Consider the following 22,730-nt stretch of genomic DNA (forward strand, 5'->3'; position numbering starts at 1 on the left):
GCCTCTGCCTTTGGCTCAGGTCATGGTCCCAGGGTCCTGGGATGGAGCCCCGCGTGGGGCTCTCTGCTCAGCGGCAGGGAGCCTGCTTCTCCCCCTCCCCTCTCTCTGCCTGCCTCTCTGCCTGCTTGTGATTGCTGTCAAATAAAATCTTAAAAAAGAAAGAAAGAAAGAAAGAAAACCCAAAAGATTCCATCAAAAATTACTAGAACTAATAAATGAATTCAATAAAGTTGCAGGATACAAATTCAATGTATGGAAATCTTTTTTAAAAAAATTAAAATAATGAAAAAGAGAGAGAAATTAAAGAATTAAAGACCGAGCCCCAGGTACGGCATGATTTCTGTTGGGCACCCCAAGCTCTGTTGTCCCAGACTCCCCGAGATACCAGCTCATTCTCAGGACAGCATCGTGTCCCTGGCACCGGGTTTCCCAGGTGCAGCTGGAGGTCCCTCATCTGCCCCGGGTGTGTGTCAGAGGCAGGTGTCCCGTGCGCAGTGCCTGTCCCTGCAGCCCCTTCCTAGGGGCGCCACCGCCCACCAGCGGCTCCGGGACCGGCCCCCAGGGCATGCGGTGGGGCCCCATCCCTCCCAGAGGGGGGTTGGCACTGTACCGGCTGCATCCGCATCCGCATCCTCCAGAGGCCTGATGGAAATCCGGAATTCCGGCCACACCCAGAGCTACAAACCCAAATCTGTGTTCTAAGGAAACCGGAGGGCGGACGCACCCGGAGAACACGGCTGGCACATGGCCGATCCCTCCACCGCCCATGCGGGGATCTTTAGATGCCGCCCTGTGCCCATAAACTGGCGAGGGAGGACCACCCTGCAGCCCAGGAGGGTGGAGCTCGCCCTCGGTAGCGGCCCCAGGACGGGCAGGTGGGGGCTGAGGACTCCTCGGCAGAGAGGACCAGAAGCTCTGCCGACCCCCGATAGCATAGGATGAAGAGCTCACTCTGCCTCAGCCCATCCTGTGTGTCTTAAGACCGCCCACCTCTGCTGCTCTGTTCCCCAGAGCCGCCTCTCCTCTCCCGGTGGGAGCAAGCACGAGTCAGCTTCTCCTTCCCACCAGCTGGGTTTAAAACCACATCCCCAAGCCATTTCAGTTTTAGCCCTTACCCTTCTGGGGTTCTAAGACTTCCTAGGTCCCCAGTGCAAAGGGCAGGGAGAAGGTGGGCCTGGGTCTTCACATGCCCCCTGCCGGCAGTGCCCGACCTCACCCTCCGCAAATGGAAGTAGCTGGGGGTCTGAGGTCTATGCAGCCGTGAAAAGCAAGATTGCAGGGGACCGACCCTTGCCAGAGTCGTCTGTTACCCGCTCCCACATCCAGAAGCAGGAAGCGAGGACAGCACGGCCTCCGCAGGCCTGTCTTCCAGCACCAGAGGGCTGGTCTGTGTCACCTGTCCACATCATGCTTGGCACCCCATCATGCCCAGAGCGCGAGCTGACACAGCCCATGGGCCGGCAGTGGGCAGAGATCCCAGAGAGGCTGTCTCCTGGGCCTCTCCCGGACCAGCCCTTGCCCGACTGTCTGGGGAATGTGGCCTGAATTCTGAGTTGAAGAATCCAGCCGGAGTCAGCCCCGGTGACACCAGAGGGAGGAAGGAGAGGGACGGGTGTGGGGCTACTCACCGTGCCAGGCTTGAAGCTGAAGCTGACCAGCAGGAGGATCTGGGCCACCAGGACAGCGAAGGACAGGTTGGCGTGGATGTGGTAGCGCTGGTTCCGGATGGTGCTGACGGAACTGAGGGCAGAGAGGCAGGGGTGAGGCCCAGGCCCAGCGCTGCCACCACTGCTCCCTGCCACGCCCCCAAGGGCTGCCAAAGAGGCCTTTTATGGAGCCCATGCAGACGCTCTCACTCCCCACTCTCACACCTCAGTGGCTCCCTATTGCTCTAGGAAAGGCACCAGCACCTTCCACCGGCTACGGCCCCGGCTTCGGCCCCGCACAGCCTGCGTCCTGCTCCCCCTTCTGGCCTTTGCTGACTCCGCCCGCTCCTGCTCCTGCTCCCGCTCACAGTGTCCTTGTGTGTCCTTGTCTGGCTTACATGCACCCCAGTCCTTTCCGGGCTGTGGCCTTCACACCGGTTGTGCCTCCCTAGGAGAGGACTTCCGCTGGCCCAGAAGTGTGCACTCCTGGCCCCCCAATCCCCGCCCACTCTGTGTCCTATCCTCAGAGCTGCCCGCCTGGCTGTGGCGGGCTTCCTGAGCAGAGCTGGGGGATGAGGGAACCAAGGAACTGAGGTCTCAGCTCAACATTGGTGGCTCGACTGCCGCCACCCCTGCCCCCCACGGTTCCTGGAGTTCTGAGGAGCTGAAGGCCTCTCCCTGTGGATTGTGCTACAGCCTGACCTGGGAGCCCACAGTCACAGCCAGGCCGGGGGCCAGGTGGTCCTCAGAGAACCAGAGCAGGTGGAGGGGTGCTGGGCTCCAGAAGGAGCCGCCAGAGCATCATCTCCTCTGCAGCAGCGGATCGGGGAGGAGAGATAATCTCCCAAGCCCCAGCCCTCCAGGGAGGGGCCCATCCTGGATGAGGCAACAGCCCTGAGCAGCGGCCGGCATGTCCTCGAAGTCGTCTGCCCACATGGATAGTGCACACTCCACTTTTCCATCCCAGTTCAGAGAGGGCCTCAGCTTCCACCCTCTCCGGGGGGGCACAGACTCCCTTGAGCTCTGACTACATGTGGCTTCAGCCAGGAGGGGAAGGGGGCCTCCTGGGAAAGGGCCTTCCTGCCTCTCCAGCAGATACCTTGGACCCCTACAGAGCTGTGGCTTTGTCTTTGGGTAGGGGTCCTCCTGGTCTGGTCAAGCTCTCACCAGCCCAAGGGCCAGAAACACCCTTACAGAACGTCCCAGCGTAACTAAAGCAGGGTGCCCTCCAATCCCACAGCCCCTCCTGCCTCCCTCTTCCCTTCTCCAGCACCCCAACCCCTCCCTGCACCCCGGATCTCAAGACGAAAGCTGACTTTGGAGCAGCTGTCCAGCTGGAATGCGTCACGTTCAGGCTCTCAGCAAGGCCAGGCACTCGCCGCCTCCCGAGGACACACACCCAGCAGGCAGCTGAAGTGGGGCAGGCTTGCACTGGCATCTGTCCAAGGGTGCCAGACCTCCCCGGACACAGGAGAGAGAGGAGGACGACTCACGAGAGCATGGCGAAGGTGACCAGCGTGAGCACCAGGCAGACCAGGGACACGGAGCAGCCGATGTAGGTGATGGACGAGAGCGCCACCTGGTGTCCACGCGTGAGCTGTGTGGGAAGCAGAGCGGAGGCCTCCACATTGGTCCAGGTCCCGGAGGCGGAGGTGACCCGTGGAGAGGGTCCCCGGGCTGGTGCACAGCTAACGATCAGGCAGCCGCTGTCCCAGTGTGCATGTGGTAGGGATCACGGGAGCCTGCCCCTCCCCACAGATGCCCTGTGACCACCACCGACAGGGCCAGTCCCTTGGTCTCAGCCCTTGGACTGACGCTGGAAGGCTTCACCCGAAGGGCTAGGGCAATCACTCAGATTCCTCCACCTCCGGCTTCTGTCCTGCTAATTCCTAACTGCTGCCCTCCCGACCCGTCCCCACTCCCACCACCCAGCCGGGCCTCCGAGTCTACCCTGCAGCACCCAGGTGGGTTAAGACCCAGACCCAGGAGCCATAGGAGTGCGGTAAGACCCAGGAGGGGCACCGACTCCTCCCTGAGGATGCCAGGATGTACACAGTTAAAGTGCCTAGAGCCGAGCCAGGCACACGGGCCGAGCCGTCCTAGAGTTCGTGCGGAGTCAGCCACCATCCCTGACGTCCACTGGCACAGAAAGGAAAGTGGTAAGTGAGTCAGATGCAAAGCCATGAGGGACGGTGACACAAGCCTCAACTCTCCTGGCAGCACAGCCGCACATGGTGGCCCCTTCAGCTCCAGAAGCAGGAGCCTCAGATCACACTCACTTGACCCTGGGCTCCACGACACTCTGTGCTCCCTGAGCCTCACGCCTAGGATACCAGCTTCCGCACGCCCATCCCTGCGGAGCTGTCACTGCTTCCTGCTGTGGCTTCCTCCTGGGTCTGCATCAGAGACCCCACCAGAGCCCCTCCCCGTCGCCCATGTGTGGACACCAGACATCAAGGTCCCTCTAGCCTCGGCCTCAACAGTCTGGGCCTTTGCCTCAGCCACATCTCCCCTTGCCCTGCTCATCAGGATGTCATCGGGGACATAAGGAAGCAGCTCAGGAAGCTTACACACGTCCGGAAGGACTATGGGCCCAGGAGGCCCCAGTTCCCCAGACCGGGGATGGTGAGTGGATCATGCGGAGCAATCTGGGAGCCAGCGGGACTGCACCTGGGGATGGAGAACTAAATGGGCTTTTCTTCTCCCAGCTCTGTGACTCAGCCGGTCAACTCACTCCCCAGGGCTATGAAACACTTTGGAGCCTTGACTGAATGGAGGTGGGGAGGAAAATCCTGCAGGCCGCAGCCCTGAATGCAGGAGGGGGCAAGCCCCGTTTCACCTCCTGTTTGCCCACACCAGTTCCCTAAGCAGAAGGAATGCATGGGGGTCACTGTGCTCCCACAGCGACAACCTCGGCCATACCCCTGGATCGGGACCCCCAGTGTCCCCTTTTGCAGAGGGGCCGGCCGGAGGCATGGGGGTTCATCAGGTAGCCCAGGAAGGTGAAAGCCACCTAGAGCCACCTCCCCACACCGCGTGGCCTGAGACTCCGGCCCCTGCGATGTGCTGTGAGGAGGGCTCCCTGGACAGGTGTCTCCAGTGTAAGAAACGGGGAAGGGGAGCCGCATTCTTTGTCCCTCTAAGGAATAGTGAGAAATCCTGCAGGTAAAACCCAAACACTTGGCACTTGTCGCGCTCTCAGGGAGAGGAGAGGAGAGGCCGCCCCTCACCTCCAGAGACAGTTCTGGAACAAGTGCTCTTACAGAGATGTTTTTGGAAGTAAAACCACACACAAAATGCCAGCATTAAATGAGAATGCCCACTTTGCTGTCACAGGTAATTGAAAAGTCTCCTGGCTATTACGATGGCCCCGGAGACAGCGGGAAGCATCACATTAAAGGGTTTATGGACATCACGGACCCTCAGCTCTTTGTAGAAACTAAGGTCCACCTCGGTGGCACCCAACAAATGGAAATGGACTAACTAGCCATGAAAATAGGAGCACGTGAAGGGTGACAGCCATGCCTGGCTCACGGCACACCTTCAGCCCTCGGCCTCTGGGACCCCTCTCAGGTCTGGCCCCAAGCCGGGGCACTCCACGTGAACCTCCATGCTAGATCTTTCTCCCTGGAAGATAGAGAGCTTGCTCTGATGGACCACTGGAGTCCAGAGGTGTCCGCCTGCTGAATGCAGGTGGCAGGGGGCACTCTCCCCTCCTCCAGGGAAGCCACACCTAATCCACATGTGCGTGCCTGTGGCAGAGACAGCTGGTCGATGCCGCTGTGGCTCCCAGGCGCGCAGGAGACCCCACACAGCAGGCTCGCAGTGCCCAACAGAAGCTTCCCACGGGAGCGCTGCAGCCTGCCCACCACGCACAGAACCCCAGCCTCTGATCCATGAGCCTGCTCCACCCGGAACTTCTGATAACAGGCTTCCCACCCTTGCCGAGGACCCATAGCTGTCCAGGCCCACCATCGAGCAAGCGGAAGACCGGATGGCTGAGACAGGAAGAACGTCACAGCTGTCACTGGGCACCTGGGCATGCAGACAGTGACTCCTACAGCTGCCCTGTGGGTGGGCACCACTGTTCTCACTTGCAGAAGGAGAGACTACACAGCCAGGAGGGGCAGCACTGGGCTTCCATCTGCCACAAGCACGCATTGAGCACTACTGTGTACCAAGCTCAGAGCGCACGCCGCAGGGGGGAGGCAGGCGAATGCACGGGTGAATGAACAAGGTGGCTAGCTCCTGCTTGGACGAGGTGAGACAGGAGCCAATAGGGCCGCGGGGCGGACGGCCTATAGAGGACCGGGATTCGGGTGGTCGGTCTCAATCGGCCTCCGATGAGGGTCCTCTGGGTCCATCCTTACTCCTTGGAGCCAACGCATCCGCAAGTGCTGCTGGCTCCTCTGCTAACCCAGGCCACACACCCTCTCCTTCTTGATTCCCAGAGCCCCCACCTTTGTCTCGCCCAGTTCCTCCCTGCCCCCCACCCCAGTGTATCAGGGCCACCTTCAGTCCAGTCTCCATGGGCAGGACATCACCCAGCTCCTCTCCTGGATGAGACCCATATTCCTTCCCTCGGCCCTGCATCTCTGCCTCACCAACTGGTGGCCCTGTCAGAGGGCCCATACAGGAGAGCAGGACCCTCCCGGTGACTTGGGGGATGGGTGCAGGTCACAAGAGTGTGGGAGTCCCTGGAAACAAAAGCCATGAGGCACCCCAGGGAGCAGGCATGGCATCCATCCCTGTGGGACAGGAAGGTCAAGGAGGGGAGGGGAGGGGAGCAAAGCAGGGCCAGCAGATGCCACTGGATCAGGGAACACGGGGGACCCAGGTAAGGCCGGGAGCACCCGGCCGACAGCACCGCAGCATCGTACCAATGCCTGTCCCTCATCACGGGCCTGGCTGGGAGACCAGTTGCCAAGGGAACCTAAGGCTGAGCAGAGTGAAGGACAAGTGGGGCGCCCCGGGTGGCGCATACACACACACGCAGCCCTTCATGGCTGCTGACCCACGTGGCTTTCTCTGCCTCCGCCGCTCATCCTGGCTCTTTCCCAATGTCCAGTCTCCAGGCTCTCGTGAGCCAGCATCCCCTCAGCCATGCTCTCTGACCCCAGCTTAGCCACACCCCCTCGCTCGGCTGTGGACAGCAGGAGCCCAAGGCTCCCTGGGCCTCCAGGGTTTGGGGACAGTCCCTTGGCCTCACGAGGTGTAACTCTGAGGGAACACGCGGCCAGCCTCTGCCTGCATGAAGCCTGGGCTGTAGGCACATGGCGTGCTCCAGGGATGAGACCAAGGCCACAGGCCTGGGGACAGGCAGAAACAAGCTCTCTGGCTGGGTGAGGGGCACAGATTGGCACCCACGGGCCTGCATCGGGGGGGAATCTCCCCCACACTCCCACCCCCTGCACAGAGACGTGGCTCCTATGTCTTTAAGAAGACCTCTAACTTGTCATGGTCAGGCCAGCTACCTCGTTAAAGGAGTGAGCTGGGACGGAGCGCTGAACCCAGTCACCCCTTCACCCAGGTCCCCAGCCCTCGGGGCACACAGGTGCCCAGGTGCCTGAACAGGCACCACTGAAACCCTTACACAGCAGGAAATTCCATTTAAGGAAGTGTTAACACAGGGTTGTGGGGAGTGCCATGGAGTGGAAGAAGCAGTCCAGGCAGGAATCACAACGGGGCCTCTCCCTGGCAGGAGGGTGCGGCCCGCGGTCCCTGGGAAAACCTGGACCAGGGGCTGGAGGTGACAGGGCCACTGCCGGGAAAGCTGCCAGCAGCACAGTGAGGGAAGCGGGTATCTGGCCTTATTCCCTCTCCCCAATCTCCTGTTGCAGCCCCAGCGGACCAGGACCCTGGCTGGCAGAGGTCAGCCTCCCGGGTGCAGACCCCAGCAGGGGGACAGGGTGAGCCTGACAGCAAAGGCCCAGCCCAGCACACTTGGGGTCAAGTCCCTGCTGCACTCGCCACCCCCCCCCAGCCACACGGGGGCAGCCACACCATGGGGGACAGAGAGCCCCCAGCCCTGCCCCTGAGGCCGCGGCTGGGAGGCGGGAGCTGTGTAGTCCCTGGCTTTACACGGAAGCAAGGGTTCTGTCAACACTGCTGTGAAGCACTATGTTGTGCTGGGGGAGGCACGGACAGGGGAGACATGGGCCTGACCCGCAGCCACCTCTCGCCGTAGGAGCTGGGCTGCTGCAGGCCCCACACTCGGTAGCTGTGAGCATCTGTGCCCATTTGGAGCCGCACGCTGCCGCCGAGCAACGCCGCCTGGGGACACACTCACAGACACGGGCCTTTCCTGTCTGCCGGGGCCCGGGGGCTGCAGACACCTGACCGCCTACCAGTGGAGGCAGGAGCCATCAGCGGCCACGTGCTCGGGTTAAACAAATGAGGCAGGCCTGTGGGCTGAGTGGATGGCAACACACGGTGAACCCGCGAGGATCCCGCAGAACAGCCTGTCTCCTCCTCAACCCAGCAGCCCAGAACCTCCTGCCTTGACCCCAAATCAAGCCCTTGGCCTCCTGTCCCTCACACCCGGCCCTCCCAGATGGAGACACGCCTGCTCCCCCAACCCCAGCATCCCCACCTCCAGCCTGAGCAGCAATGGCTCCTGAGACTGGCGGGTGGTCAGTGTCCCTCTGCGGGGCAGCCCAGCCCCCAACAGCAGCACAGCACAGCACAGCACAGCACAGCGTTCTCCCAGAAGTTCAGTAAAGGAGGCACCGTCTCTAGGACTGTAGGGTCTGGCCCATGGAAGAGGTGAGCACCCAGCAGTACCCAGCCAGCGGCTGCCCCAGCAGTGTGGTTTCCCCCCTAGATGCTCCTACCCCACCTCCAGGGCCTGTTTCCACACATCCCGGTGAACAAAGCAGGCTCCCTGTGCGGCGGGGTCCTGAGGGGAGAGACGGAGCTGTAGCCTATGGCCCAGTCCCCCAGAGAGGCAGCAAGGCCACCAGGGGGAAGGGCCCTGGGAGCCCAGAAGAGAGACAGGCAGGAGGGGGATGGGAGGGGCGGGGAGGGCGAAGCAGGGGAGGGAGCAGCACGGGAGCACCATCAGCAAGAAGACAGGTCTCCCAGGGCCCAGGACTCCACCAACCCTCAAAGGATGAATGCAAAGGGGTCAGAGAGTGCGGGGAGGCTCAGTCCTGACTCAGGTCTGCCGCACCCCAGCCTAGTCCTGCTCTTTGGGGACGTCACCCAACTCCTCGGGCTGGCTGCTCAGCCCCCAGGTGAGACTTGCTCATTTGGACGTCACTGTCACCTTAGTTAGGCTGGGTGCTTGGGCTTAGTTCTTGGGGCTGGGTGCTCCGAGCTCAGTACTCCAGGAAAGTCACAGGTGGGGAGGCCGAAGCTCAGGGCAGGCACTTGCAGAAGGCCACACAGTTCGTCAGGAGAGGGACCCTGAGCGTCTGCTGGCCAGGGGGCAGAGTGGGGCCACTGCTGAGGGCACCCCAGCTATGGGGACAGGACCACACACAGTAGGTTCTCATCAGAAACTGCGTGAGGAAGTGACAGGCACAAGGGAGACCGCCTGAGCAAACCTGCTTCCCCATGGCGAATGGAGCGGGCGCATCTCCACGCAGGCTGGTCCGGGCAGTCAGGGACACGCCCAGCAGGACCACAGAGGCAGCTCCCAGGGGGCCCTGGAGCAGCCCCAGCCACGCCCTGCAGTTAGGCTCCCGCGCTGCAGCTCCCCACACCCGCCCCACCGCCCAGAGCCCGCCAAGCGGCTTCAGGATGCCGCACCAGGTGCACGTTGTGGCTGGGCCCAGGGTGCTCGAGGGGACCCTGAGGGATGGGGGTGCTGCAGAGGCGAGACCCCCGGCACACACGTGCACACATGCCCTGCAGCGCTGGCCTTAGGAGGCGCGATGTGCCCCCGAGGTGCCCTTCCCTCCCCGCCCTGCGGCTAGATTTAGAAATGCCCAGAAAAGCCTGGAGTTTGCTTCGAGACATGGGCTCCTCTGAGTCACAGACCACAGACTCCAAGGCCTCTGGGGAGGCTTCTTACATAAATTCATGAGGCCGGCTGCGAGCCTGCACACATCATATCCAAGTGGAATTCTGGTTTCAGAGAGAAATACTTGTCTTCCGCTTTTCGCAAAGCCCCGCATAGGGGATATGTCATTTTCCCACCCCAGGAAAGAGCCAGAAAGACTTTTCTGTCCTCCTAGGAGCGGAACAGCAGTGCCCCTGTGAGGAAGGGGGCGGGGGGGGGGTGCGAAGTGTGGGGAGGGTAGCTGGAGGTGCAGGGACTGTGGTCAAGTGCAGCCCCCGCCCTGGCCTGCTGGGGGCAGCAGCTGCTTGGTCACGACGCCCCAGGTAGCCCAACCTTTTTTTTTTTTTAAGAAAAACAAAATTCAAAATTTCAGATAATTTCTTTTTTTAAATATTAATAGCCGAGCTAAAGGAATCGTGCCAACTGGCCAGCCTCCGGACCGGGTTCTGTGGCTCTGTCTTCCTAAGCGGTAACTTGGCCCTGACCCCCGCCCGAGTCTGCCCTGGGGAAGGTTAGGAGCTTCCAGGGACTGGCTTTCCCAGGTGCACCTGTCCTGGCACAGTGCTCCCACTGCCCCCTCCCTAGAACAGATGCCCCTCCTGGGCCGCTCCCAAGGGACCCGCTGGAGGAGCCAAGCCGGGGTGAGAGGGCCTGCAGGAGGCGAGCAGGGGAGCGGCGGCACGGGGAGGCAGCGCAGAGTGGGGTCTGGCTTCCACCAACGCATGGGCCCTTCTCACCATTGTACAGACAACCAGACTGCCACCCAGGAATGTGGACCTCGGGTGGGGTCCCAGAAGAAGGTGGGACTGACTCGTCTCTATGGCTTCTGTCACATCAGCCCTCATCCCTCCAAGTCCTCATGGTTCCAATTCCCCTTCCTAGGAATCCTGTCTCTGAGTCGGTCACTGGGGCCACGGTGGTGGCTCCCACAGGGGCTGCGGTGATCCGAGCCCCACCCCTCCCTGGGTCTGGCTGGGCTAGCCCACCGCAGCAGCCACCCCTGCCGACCCCGTTTCACAGTCCCCAGTGCCTCTGTGGGCCAGTTCTGAGAAACAACAGTCCCAGCGCCAGCCTCCTGTCCTGGTCCCCAGTTCCCCGGGAACAGGCCGTGCGAGTCCGCCTCACTCCTTGTGCAGCCGCCCGTGGCATCCTGGTGTCCAGAGAGAGGCCTTCCTGGCCTCCCTAAGCCCTAACCCCTGTTCACGCACAGTTCCCACCGCACACCCTCACATGGCCTCTGCCCCGGCACCAGCCCCAGGCCAGTGGCAGGGAGAAGCAGGGCAGCCGGAGGCGCTCTCAAAGCCGCCGTGCCGGAGAACAGAGGTTACAAACTGCCTCTTCGAGCTGTTACTTTTACTATTTAGTTCCACACAGCTGCACGCACAGGGGCCCAGCTCGCCAGCCGGGGCTTCAGTCCAGGGTCTCCCGGCCCGTGAAAGGCCCAGAAAGGTACCTTGGTACATTTCTCCTGATCACACACTGTGACATGACCTCACATAGGGGACCTTACATAGGGGACCTCACATGGCTTCATAAATATGAGGTGTATGGGGACGCCTGGCGGGCTCAGTCAGTTGAGTGTCTGACTCTTGATTTCGGCTGAGGTCACCGTCTCAGGGTCATGGCATCGAGCCCCGTGTCGGGCTCCACGCTCAGCACAGAGCCTGCCTGACAGTTTCTTCTCCCTCTGCCCCTCCCTGCACTTGGTCTCTCTCTAAAATAAATAGAATCTTAAAACAAAACCAAACAACCAAAGCCAAGATGTTTGTTCGCTACTCTGCATCCTCTCCTCTCCCCATGACAAAGCCTTGGTGATGCCTCCAGGTGGCCTGCACCATTACAATCCGCTCGAACAGCCGCACGTTGGCTCTTGGTGGAACATTCTATTAACACAGAGGCGGGGAGGTGCGAAGTCCTCCCTGTTGTGGAGGCACCAGAGCCCACGCACTCTGCCGCGCTAGGCCCATTTAACACTTCCGTTTTCTGTTACGTCCACGACAAACCAGGCTGGAAATAGCGTTTTACTTATCATCTTGCTTTCCGATTTTTGGAATTCCACGATGCAGATCCTCGTGGGTGTACCGACAAGTCATGGTCTGCCTTTCTGGACGTATAGGGACACCACACTGTCTTGACCACGGGAACTTCACGGGGACCCACTCTGTGCCATGAAAAGTCTCTCCTACCCTGTTTCCTAACTTTCTTGACTACACTCAGAATATTCTGTTCCAAAATTAACCTGAAGATAATTTTAAGGAGATGGTTCCTAACAGAAGAGTAAGGACCACTATTGCCAGCCAGCCACAGCTGGGGTGACCGGTGCTCTGGGTCAAGGGGGCCCCACAAACCAGCTCATAGGCGACCCCGTGGGGTCGGCACTCCGTGGGAGGGATTTGGGCCTGTTTCCCACTCGAGGAGCACAAAGCGTGTTGTTCCCCACCCTGGGGTTGTGGCTGGCCAAGCCCCTCACTCTTGACCAACGGATGGGGACCCCGTATCATAGTCCTTCCCACAGAGAAGAGTGAGCAGAGCAAGGCCAGGGACATCCCTCCATGACCCAGCCCAGCCACCCCAGGCACCATGGAGAGGGGTTCCACGGAAGCCCTGCTGGGGCGCGGGCCAGGGCAGACCAGCAGAGGGAAGGCGGGTGTGGCCATGAGCTCTGGGGAGAGACCCCAGACCATGACGCCCCCTCCCAGAGGCCCTCGGGAAGATGGAGAAAAGCCATCCTGCTGTTCTCACTAAATGAGCTGAGCCACAGATCAGCATCTGCTGGCGATAACGCCGTCACTGTCGAAACGTTCCTCAGAATGCTCATTTTTAGCATGGGTAATTTTGAATCATTTTCAAATCAACCTTTCCTGGCAATGAGCAGATACGATTTGCTCCCACGAAGTCACCCACAGACTGTCCGAATCTGGTGTCACCTACACCGAGTGCTGACAGATTTGTATCCTAAATGCTCTGTGATGGGTTTTTTTTAGCTCCCTGGACTGAGCTGCCTCCCTTCCTCCCCGTCCTGCCAACATCCCAAACCCAACTTCCTGCCCACACCCACCACCCAGCAGCCCCTTCCACATCACAGAGGCCCACAGCATGGACCTCGCTCTCTGCGTGCCAAGGACCCAGAGGAGCCGTCTGGAGGCTGGGCCCCAGCCCCAGCTTCAGGATCTGGAGAGCAGAGCAAAACCTGGGGCTCCCCTGCCCCGGGTGACCCTGGGCAAATCCCCTGAAATGGCAGGACGGCTGTCCTGCCCACACCAGCACTCACACGCGGTCTGCTCCTCTGTGTCATGACAGCCCCTCTGCCCCTGACATTTGGGTCTGAAGCCCCGGCTTTGAGCCCTGGCACTTTTCCCGAGAGCCCCCCCACCCCGGCCCCTTGCTGCCATGTGCCTCTGCTCCTTCCTCCCCGGCCCGTGAGGCTGCGGCCTCCTCCCCGCAGTCGCTCACCCGCACCCGTCTCCGGGAGACCCTGTGGGCTGGGCCCTGCCTCACACCACCCTCTTGGCTTCCAGGGGGCCCTCGCCATGCACGACAGAAGGTGCTCTCAAGGGCGGAGCGCCGGCATTCCCTCTCAGGGGATGCGTCTGCTGCTTCGCTCCCAAGGCCCAGACCAGTGCCTTAAAGGCCTTGGGTGGTCCGCTCAAACCCAATTCTTCATTGTGGGATGAATGAATGACCCCAGCCCATCCCCCTCTCTGGGCCTTGCCGTCTCCACTCAGCCACCGCAGCCTCAGATTGTCCCCGCCCCACGGGCACATTCATTCTGCAGGCACATTCATTCTGTGTTTCCCGCTGGGACAGCTGAGGTGGGTCGGTGACTCCCACGTGGTGCCCAGAGGACACGATGGAGGCACATGGGCTGAAGCCCTGGCAGGACAGGCAGAGACGGAGGCACAGGCCTCACAGTGGCGGGGCCCGCCACTCCCCCAGCCCGACAAAGGTCTGTACAGAACATGACAAGAAGGAATGAGGAGAGCCTGGGAACGAGTGAGGTTTCGGAGGGCGCCCCATGCAGCCCAGGTAACTGAGGGCCTCTCTCCACTTCCAGCCACTCTGGAACCTTCTACTTCACCCCCCCACTTCCGATGTGCCCACGGCACTGGCACTGGCACTGGCCCACCACCTGACCTCCCTGCCGCTAACGGTACAAAGCCACAGCACACACCCCGACTTGGGCAGCACCAGGCAGAAGAGTGGGGGGACAGGAGGGAAAGGGGGTGTTACATCGCTTCTATACTATTATCGACAAACTGTTTTATATAAAACATATAAGTGGATATAGGTAGATGATATCCACACATATTTGAGAACAAATCTACACATATACACAAATGTAAAGCCCTGTGTTTTGTAGGAAATAATCCACTTTACTTCCAACTAGACAGATACCACAAAATTTTCTGACTGAACATACCAATATCTTAGCAATCAACCTCCTGACTTTAGCACAAAATTTCATGTTCCACTGGGGTCTAGAAGCCAATCAAGTCATTCCCATGCAGGGCCCAGGGACTGATCATAGTTGAGAAGGGGCATTGGCATTTTTAAAGAGTACTTTTTCAGGTGCCTGGGTGGCTCAGTGGGTTAAAGCCTCTGCCTTCAGCTCAGGTCATGATCTCCTGGGATCGAGCCCCGCATCGGGCTCTCTGCTCAGCGGGGAGCCTGCTCCCCCCACCTCTGCCTGCCTCTCTGCCTACTTGTGATCTCTGTCTGTAAAATAAATTAATAAAATCTTTAAAATAAAATAAAATAAAGTAAAGAGTACTTTTTTTTTCTCTTCCAAGCTTGCCTTAAACCAATGAAACAAACATCTAGCTCTCCGGGCGACCGCACAGCTGCCAGCTTGATACTCCGGCACAGAGAAACCCAGGCAGGAGCGCCTCCTCCACCCTTAGCCCCAGGCTCCAGGGAAGGCCGTGGCCCCATCGGAGAAGAGGACAGACACCCCCCTGGTGTGCCGGGCTCTCCCCGCGCCGACTCCCCCACAGCACAGAGGCTCCTCAGCCCTGGGACTGAAAGCAGAGGACGCTGGCACACCTGCCTTGGGCACGTAGACCCTTGGGAAGTACCGAGGCTCCGCACAGGGCTGCCACAGGGAACTTGAGGCAAAGGTTTTGGTTTTGATTTGGTTTTTTACTAAAAGTGTAGAACGTCACAAATGTCACGCATCACAGGGTCTCCATGATGAGTGGGACCACCCGTGTGCCCCGCCCACACCCTGAGGTCAGAAGGACACGCTGTCAGGGCTCGGGGACCCGGTGCAGCTCTTACCTCCATCGGCACCACCTGCATCAGGATGGCGAAGTTGGTGAGGTGAGTGCAGCGGCAGACGGAGTAGCTGAGGTTCCCCTCGGCGAGCTCACAGCCCTGGTTGGACCAGATGCCTTCTCCAGAGCTGGGGACACAGGAGAGAGAGGCAGCAGGCTGAGAGCTCAGACGTGCTGGTGCCCGTTAGAAGGACCGCGGGTACCCGCCCTGGACCCACAGCCCGGGAGAAGACATGTGCTCATCCTACGACGCACCAGCCCCACTTCTGGAGAGCTCTGAGCAGCACGCCCGGGACATGCCTGGGGACATGCCTGGGGACATGCCCGGGGACATGCCTGGGGGGGGCCCTCACCCAGGGCAGGCAACACTACGAAAGCAGCCCAGGGCCCACCACAGGGTGCACACAGACGTGAGAAAATGCGGCATGTCCATCGCAGATGTGTATCCGCGTGGGGGGAAGTGAGCACTCGCACCGCACGCCTGCGGCACAGTCGGGCAGGACACATGCGCATGAAGCAGAGCGGGACGGCGTGTGCTCCACCGCCGTGGCCCCGAGCGACACGCGTGGTTCCGAGGACACCCTGACCGGCCACCTCCCATGAGAGGGGCTGAGACCGAGCTGTCAAAGGGGTCTTTGCTTTCTTACAACATTTCACTTTTTTACAGAAGTGATTTAGGCCTTGTGTTACGTCGTGGTGTCGCCGCCTGGCCGGAAGTGGCTGCCGGCAAACGGGCTCAGGTGTTCACTGTGGTTTCCTCCTACGCTAAGAACATCAGGGATCATCATTTGCTTCCGTGTCTCTCTGTCTTCTCAAACTCCCAAGATGTTTCCAAGACTCTTTCCAGCAATGACACCTTTGAGTTATCAGCAAAGACAGACGTTCATTTCAACCGAAGGCTGGGCCCTCGGGGAAAGCTTTTATGAAGATAAGCTCATGCAAGGGCAGTGGTTTCTGTGGACGCAGCCCATGAGGGATGTGGCCATCCCGGGAGGGTGCCGCTGTCCCGTGGGGGAGCGCGCGCTGGCGGCACTCGTTTCGGCCCCCGAGGTGGGCGAGTCCCTGCGGTGACGACGAGGTGGGACTGCGTTCTGGTCCAGGCCTGGCTGCTGTGGAAGCCGAGGGGGAGCAGGGAAGGGACAGTCAGCCGCGCTGGCTGCCGGGCTCCACGCAGCTCCTCTGTCTGTCTCCCCAACACAGACGCCACACTTCCTTCCCCTGGAGGCCAACCTGAAGCCCGCGGGCGCTGGACCACACGAGCCCGGTCACGGGGATGAACGACGCATCTCTCCGTCACACACAGCAATTAGGAATTAAAAACCAGGAAGGTCACATCTTCCCAGATGGAACCACAAAGGTGTGGTGACACATGCATTCGCCAGGGCAGCTGAGCCCCAGGTGGCACCGCCTCCCATGGGGGAAGGACCCACTTCCCTGGGGCAAGCCCATCCATGAAGGATCTGCCACGTGAGCCAGGCCAGGCAACACCGAAGAACGTAAGACACACACGACCCTGTGACCTAGAAGTCAGCGTCAGAGCAGAAGCTGCCCGCTCGCACATGAGACTAAAGTGTGGGATAAACACGATCAAATCCGACACAGCAGCTGAGGCAGTGCGGGCCGAGTACAGCACTGAGTGTGGCGGCATAGGACGAGGAGCACGGATCTGAACAAGACCACGGATTTTTGTTGAACGTAATTATAACTCACACTGAAGTTATTGAAAAAACACCTCAAGCCGTCCATGCTGTGGCCTCCAGAAGGGCATGGGGAGGGGTCAGGAAGGAAAGACGGTCCATGGGACACTTGCTCGTACTTTCTAGAAGAGTAACGCGCCAATGTATTCCCTGTACCACTTCCTAAAGTCTAAAGTGAGCCAGCATTCTCAGTGCAGTGAGAACATCTTTGAGAAAATAAAGAACATTTTCTGAGACAAACAGAACCTGGCAGCAGACTTGCGCTGAGGTTCAAGGAATATGCTGGACAGAAATTTCAATCTATAGACAGAGCAGCTGGAAATGGATGAGAATGAAGGAAAACGTGCAACTGTTGTCTTATTTTCAGTGTCTCTAAAGGGCAACTGATTGAAGCAAAAACTCCAGCAAGGCGTCATGTGCTTCCGGTGTCTGCATGGTCCAGGGAGCGACCAGAGCGGGACAGGGCCCGACGCTGCTGTGATGTCGCAGACCACTTGCAGAGTGGTGTCCTATCACCGGAGGCAGATGCAAGGAACCAGAGACACATATACTGGGAGCCCTGGGACAGCCGCTACGGAAGATCACAGGGCAGCTTAGAGGTCAGTCATGGCAATAAAGCAGCGTTGTGACATATGTCCTCACTCCAAGTGATGTAAGAAAAGAGAACAGAGGAGACAAAAAAAGAGATGAAGAAATTTGAAAATAGGCAGTAAGACGGCAGCTTTCTGCCCAAACACATCTGTAAGCACATTAAATGCCAATTGTCAAAACCCACCGGTCAAGAACAGAAACACTCCAAAGGGATCAAAAAGCAAGATGCCACCACACGTAACCTAGAAGAGACTCACTTTAAGCACAAAGGTGATACATAAAGAGGTTGAAATGTAAGATGGGGACAGACACAGCATCCAAGCACGGAGTAAGGGAGCCAGAAGGGCTGTTGTCGAAGGTAGGCCAGGTGGGACTCAGAGCGGCCAATATTCCCACCAGGACAGGGACACGGAGCAGTAAGGGTCAGTTTCTAAGAACACGGAATGATCCTAACTAGAAAGGCTACTAAAAGCATACCCAAACCTGGAGAAATCTCAGTGGAGAAACAGTTCCCTCACGACACGGAGACGCTGCCACCCTCTCCCGTGAACCAGTGGGACCAGCGGGCCAGAAAGTCGTAAAGTCACAGAAAGCCCGACGACCTCTATCAACATGACCTCGCCGGATGTATCAGACCCCGCCAGGAGCGACAGTCTTGGAGGAAGCAGGGCGTTCACCAGGACTGAACACAAGCTGCGTCATCACACAAGATCTTAGAAACTTAAAAGAACTGAATTTTTTAAAAAACTGAATGTTTTCCTTCCTGTCTTCTTGTCAACAGAAATCGATCACCAATCAGGAGCGGAGAGATCTCTGGAAAATCCCCAAGCAGTCAGACTAACTGATGCATTTCAAAGCAGCACGCGGCTTGAAGAGGAAGCTATGGAAAAGGCCAGAGAACATTTTATGAAAATGAGGGCCACGTGCCGACACCGCGGGACTCAGCCCAGTCAGCATCCGCAGGAGACGCGCGGCCCGAAATGCCTGCATCAGAAACCGTCGGGGGTGCGCCTGGGTGGCTCAGTGGGTTAAAGCCTCTGCCTTCGGCTCAGGTCATGATCTCAGGGTCCTGGGATCAAGCCCTGCATTGGGCTCTTGGCAGGGAGCCTGCGTCCCCCCACCCCTCGCCTGCCTCTCTGCCTACTTGTGATCTGTCAAATTAATTAATTAATTAATTAAATCTTTAAAAAAAATAAAAAGGAAGAAGAAAAGAAACTGTCAGGCCTCTGCCACCATGGCCCGCGCCCTCAGCAAACAGCGCCCTGGATAAGCAGATGTGAGTAACTGAGGGACAGAGAGATTAAACCAGTCGGTGGAGAACAGAAATGCAGGGGAGAAAAACCAACGAAGCCAGAAGCCGTCTCTTTGAGAAAGACAGTGAGGCTGACAAATGTCCAGTACGAGGGACTGCGGAGGGAGAGAGGGACACAGCTGGCAGATGCCCAACGTGGAAGGGGCGCGCACACAGGCCCCCCACAGGAGCATGGGCGCGGGGCCCCCACTGTGCTCGTGCTTTAACCACACTGCAGACAAATCCTCCGAAAACTCAACTGTCCAAACTCACAAAGAAGTAGATGGCCTGAGTAGTTCTGTGTCAACCAAAGACATTCCATGGTGGCCAGAGGCCGGCCAACCACAAAACCAGGCTCAGGCGGCCTCAGTGGTGAGTCCGAACGAACGCGTGGGGAAAAAACAGACGTGTTCTGCAGAAACTGTCTGACCCGCACCTTTCACGAGGGGACGGCTGCCCTGGTACAAAAACCAAAGACGTGACAAGACAAGAAAACTGCAGACCAGTGTTCTCTGTGAACACAGATGTGACGTCACCGCCTGCAGCGAGTGACGCTCAGATCACCTCAAGCAAGTGGGCTCTCCAGGACGGCAGAGCGGGTGCACACTCAGCCATACTCGCCACCACCCAGATGTGTCCCCGGACCAGAGGGGCCGCCGCAGAACACCACCCGGCAGTGAACCGTAGCAGGAAGCCGTCAGCACAGGCGACAACGCAGGGTTGTCACGCTCCATGACTCCATGAAGTCAGACACGACACACACGGTGGCTCCGTCCATGCAGCACGCTTGCAGACGTGGAACCGTGTGGGTGGAAGACACGGCTGTGGCTGGAGTCCACAGACTCCACAAGAGCTGGAGTCCGAGGAGTGGTGGGGAGTAGGCCCGGGGATCTGGTGGGGTTGGGCACTGGCCTGCATCCTGACTGCGGGGCTGACACCGCTGGACTCGTCTGTCCAAACCCCTAGAGCTGCGGGACCAGCGTGCCTATCTCCGACGGGCGCTACTTGCTAATAAAGAAGTCCCTGGGGACGGGGACAGAAGTGTCCTCATGCTGCACGCTGGGTGGTGGTCGCCCTGGGAAGTGGGGGCAGAGAACGGAGGGGACAGAGTGTTCTTTGACATCATCTGTGATGTCTTCGTTGTTTTATTCTTGAAAATATAAACACGCTGATCATGATAAATTTGCGGCAACAGGGAAGCGGTTTTCAGAGTATTCTCTGTACTTCTCTCTGTTCGGAAGACATCTTCAAAAACAAGTGCCAGCAGCGTGTTCTGTTGCTACCAAACTCTGTCTGCCCCGCTCCATCCATAAAATATTTCCCTGAGATCAATGCCCCCAAATTAGGACAACCCTTTCTAGACGGACATGTTCGGCATTTGTTTTCATAATTTGCAAAGAAATGATGGGCTGCAGCCGGGTCAGCTCGGCCACGGCAAAACCACTGCGATTCTAGCGTTAGCCATGCGTTCTGCAGGCTGTGGGATGTGTGCACATAAGGGAACAGCCAGAGGAAGGCGCTCCCCGCTCCCAGCGACAGGAAAGAAGTGGGATTTGCTGGGCGCTAGGGGGGATGGGCTGCACTTCCTGGCTGTGCTTGGAGCAGAGACGGGGATCCAGCACACACCACACCAGCCCAGCACCTCGGTCTGATCTCCTGGTCACCGAGAGTGGGGAAGGGAGGGATCTTCTCTGATCCGCAGAGCCGCTGAGAAGAGCCTGACCCCGAGCCCTGTCTGCTCCTGATCCTCTCTCATGCTCTCCTACAGCAGCTCCGTGGCCCCGGGCGGGAGGGGGAGGGAGGTTCTGCTTTCTTTCCCTGCTCTGCCCGTGAGGGCCACTCACGGGGGACCTCACTCACAGCAGCATCACCATTAGAATTTCATCAGGAGAAGGTCTCCTGATAACGGTGGGTGCCTGTGGAGAGGAGCAGGGCTGGGTGTCCAGCCCAGAGGGGTCAGTGGATTCCAAATTCCTCGTGGAGGTGCTGAGAAGGACGCCCTGGTCTGTGCCTGTGCTCCCAGAGCTTCAGCAGGGCTGACGTCAGTGCACCCCAGGGCGGCCACTGGCCATCGGGGCCGTGAAATCCTGAGAGGCCTGCGGGCCCACCAGCAAAGAGCGGCTCACCCAGCCCCTCCCCAGTGCGACACCCAACCCCCAGCACAACCAGGGCCCAGCTCACCGGGCTTTTGGCGGACCAGGTGAGTGTTCTGAAGCGTGCTGAGTCCTATTAGGTGCTAATGTGGCCTTCAGAGAAAACGTGACCCAGCACCCCCTCCAGCCCTCGCCTGGGTCCCAGGATTTGCTGGGCGCTAGGGACAATGCAACCACGGTCTCCAGAGGGGTGACCGGATCATACCCCGACCAGGCACTGCGCACCCACCGCCCTGCTCCCCTCCCCCCATCCCCGCCCTGGGGCCGCCCGCTGGCAGTACCTGAAGTCCAGGAAGGCGCAGTACAGGAACACCTGGCTGCTGCTGTTGGTGGCCTTGCTGCGCTGACTGTGGGACTGAAACATAAGGGCGGAAATGCTTCATGAGGCCGCTGGAGAGGCCAGGCTCCCAACACTGAGCTCAACACCCCACCCGCAGCCCCCGGGACCTCAGGGTGGTGTTGCAAGAGGCCACGGACTCCTTCTCAGCCCTGTCGTGGTCAGAGGGCCACGGCATCCAGCCCGCATCACAGTCCCCTCTCCTTCGCCCACTGCAGCCTGGAAGCCAGGGCTTCGGTCTCAGGGCCTCTGCACTTGCTGTGTCCTCCCTTAAGAATGCTTTTCCCCCAACACATGCCCCCTATTTACCGTGGGTCTATGTTACATGTTAGTCCCAGTGGCCCTTCCCGCCCACTCAAACAGCCGCCCGAGCAGCCCGCCCGAGCAGCCCGCCCGAGCAGCCCCTTCCTCTCGCCTATTCTCTTTCCAGCCTTGCTCACCAGGCAGGACACGCATTCCCGTATTCATCCGCCTGCTCTCTTCCCCCCGGGCAAGCATACACAACGAGCCCTTGTCCGTCCGGGGCACTGCTGTGCCGCTCGTGCCCGGCCAGAGAAGGCCCACAGCAGGCGCTCACTTCAGACGGGTTGAGTGAGAGGACAAAGGAACGACCAAGCGACCGGATCAACCAGTGACCTTGTTCCTAGGACTCTTGTTCTCCCCACAGAGAGAAAACTCCAGGCCCTGGACTTCTCCGGGATGCCAGCTCAGGCCCACGGCCACAGCTGCTCTGCCCGAAGCACGTCGCAAGGGGTCCGCCAGGGGCTACAGCAGGAAGCTCGGGAAGCCGGGGCTGCTCCTGGACACACCGTGTCGCACAGACGCACAGTCATAAAGTCGGACCTCTCCCGCGGCTGCTCACCTTTCCCGCCGTCTCATGTGCTCCGAAGACCCTACCCCAGCTCCACGGTGGGGCCACATGGGCCACCGTGGGAGTCAGCCTTCTGCAGGACAGGGGAGCAATGGGACGGTTCCCTGCCACCTCAGCTCCAGACGTACCAGCTTCTCTTTCCCGTCACATGCGCGCCTGCAGCAGCCCTGATGGGTGCCCCCTGCGGCCATCACAAACTCCGTCCTCCGCTTCACGCGAGGACCACGGCGGGTAGTCCCCCAGTGCACAACATGGTGACCTCAATGCCGTGTCTTCCTGATATCTCGGCAAAACACAGAGTACGTGGAAGTACTCGCTGCATGAGTCACAGTGGAAGTGCCACCTTACAGGCACGGTTTCCGAGGGCACGTGCGAGGACATCTGCCAGCAGCACGGCCCACTGCGCGGGGCCGCAGGAGAAGGTGCATCAGAAACCAACCGGCCGTCCTCTCTCCACGCACATGCCACATCAGGGCACAGGGACCGGTGCTCAGGGAGACAGGTTCAGCTGAGCCTCAAACCCTAAAAGAAGCTGGAGGGACTACACAGCACAACCCCAGACTCGAGAGATCCTTACTCCATTCCCAGACTCTGTCCAAGGGGCCCGACACAGGACACCACAGAGTGTGGTTCTCTAAGTGCCGCAGTCAGGAGCCTGGCACGGCCTATCCTTGTGCCTCTCCAAGGGCAGAAGCCAGGGCTGGGGGTGGGGACAGCAGCTTAGGTTTTCACAAGCCCTTGAATTTGAGGCCACCTGCCCCTCCCCATGCCATGTCCCAGCCATCGTGAGTATCACGCTCAGACACGGAGACCCCTCCTGCAGCCGCTTGGGGACACAGAATGTTGTCAGCCAAGGAGCCACGACA

The 22,730-nt window shown here is 59.4% G+C and overlaps 1 protein-coding gene across 2 annotated transcripts in view; it reads right to left on the reverse strand.

Moving 5' to 3' along the window:
• Window positions 1-22,730, reverse strand: part of ADGRD1 (adhesion G protein-coupled receptor D1) — a 122,389-nt gene that overhangs the window by 22,916 nt on the left and 76,743 nt on the right. For both annotated transcript variants that reach the window (XM_059408171.1, XM_059408172.1), the window contains 4 exons: window positions 20,938-21,011; window positions 14,929-15,052; window positions 3,140-3,243; window positions 1,629-1,740 (listed from right to left, as the gene is read on the reverse strand). In XM_059408171.1, the coding sequence (XP_059264154.1) occupies window positions 1,629-1,740; window positions 3,140-3,243; window positions 14,929-15,052; window positions 20,938-21,011 (414 nt within the window). The remainder of the gene's footprint in view (window positions 1-1,628; window positions 1,741-3,139; window positions 3,244-14,928; window positions 15,053-20,937; window positions 21,012-22,730) is intronic.

Source organism: Mustela nigripes, chromosome 8 (genome assembly GCF_022355385.1).
Source record: "Mustela nigripes isolate SB6536 chromosome 8, MUSNIG.SB6536, whole genome shotgun sequence".
Lineage (NCBI taxonomy): Eukaryota > Metazoa > Chordata > Mammalia > Carnivora > Mustelidae > Mustela > Mustela nigripes.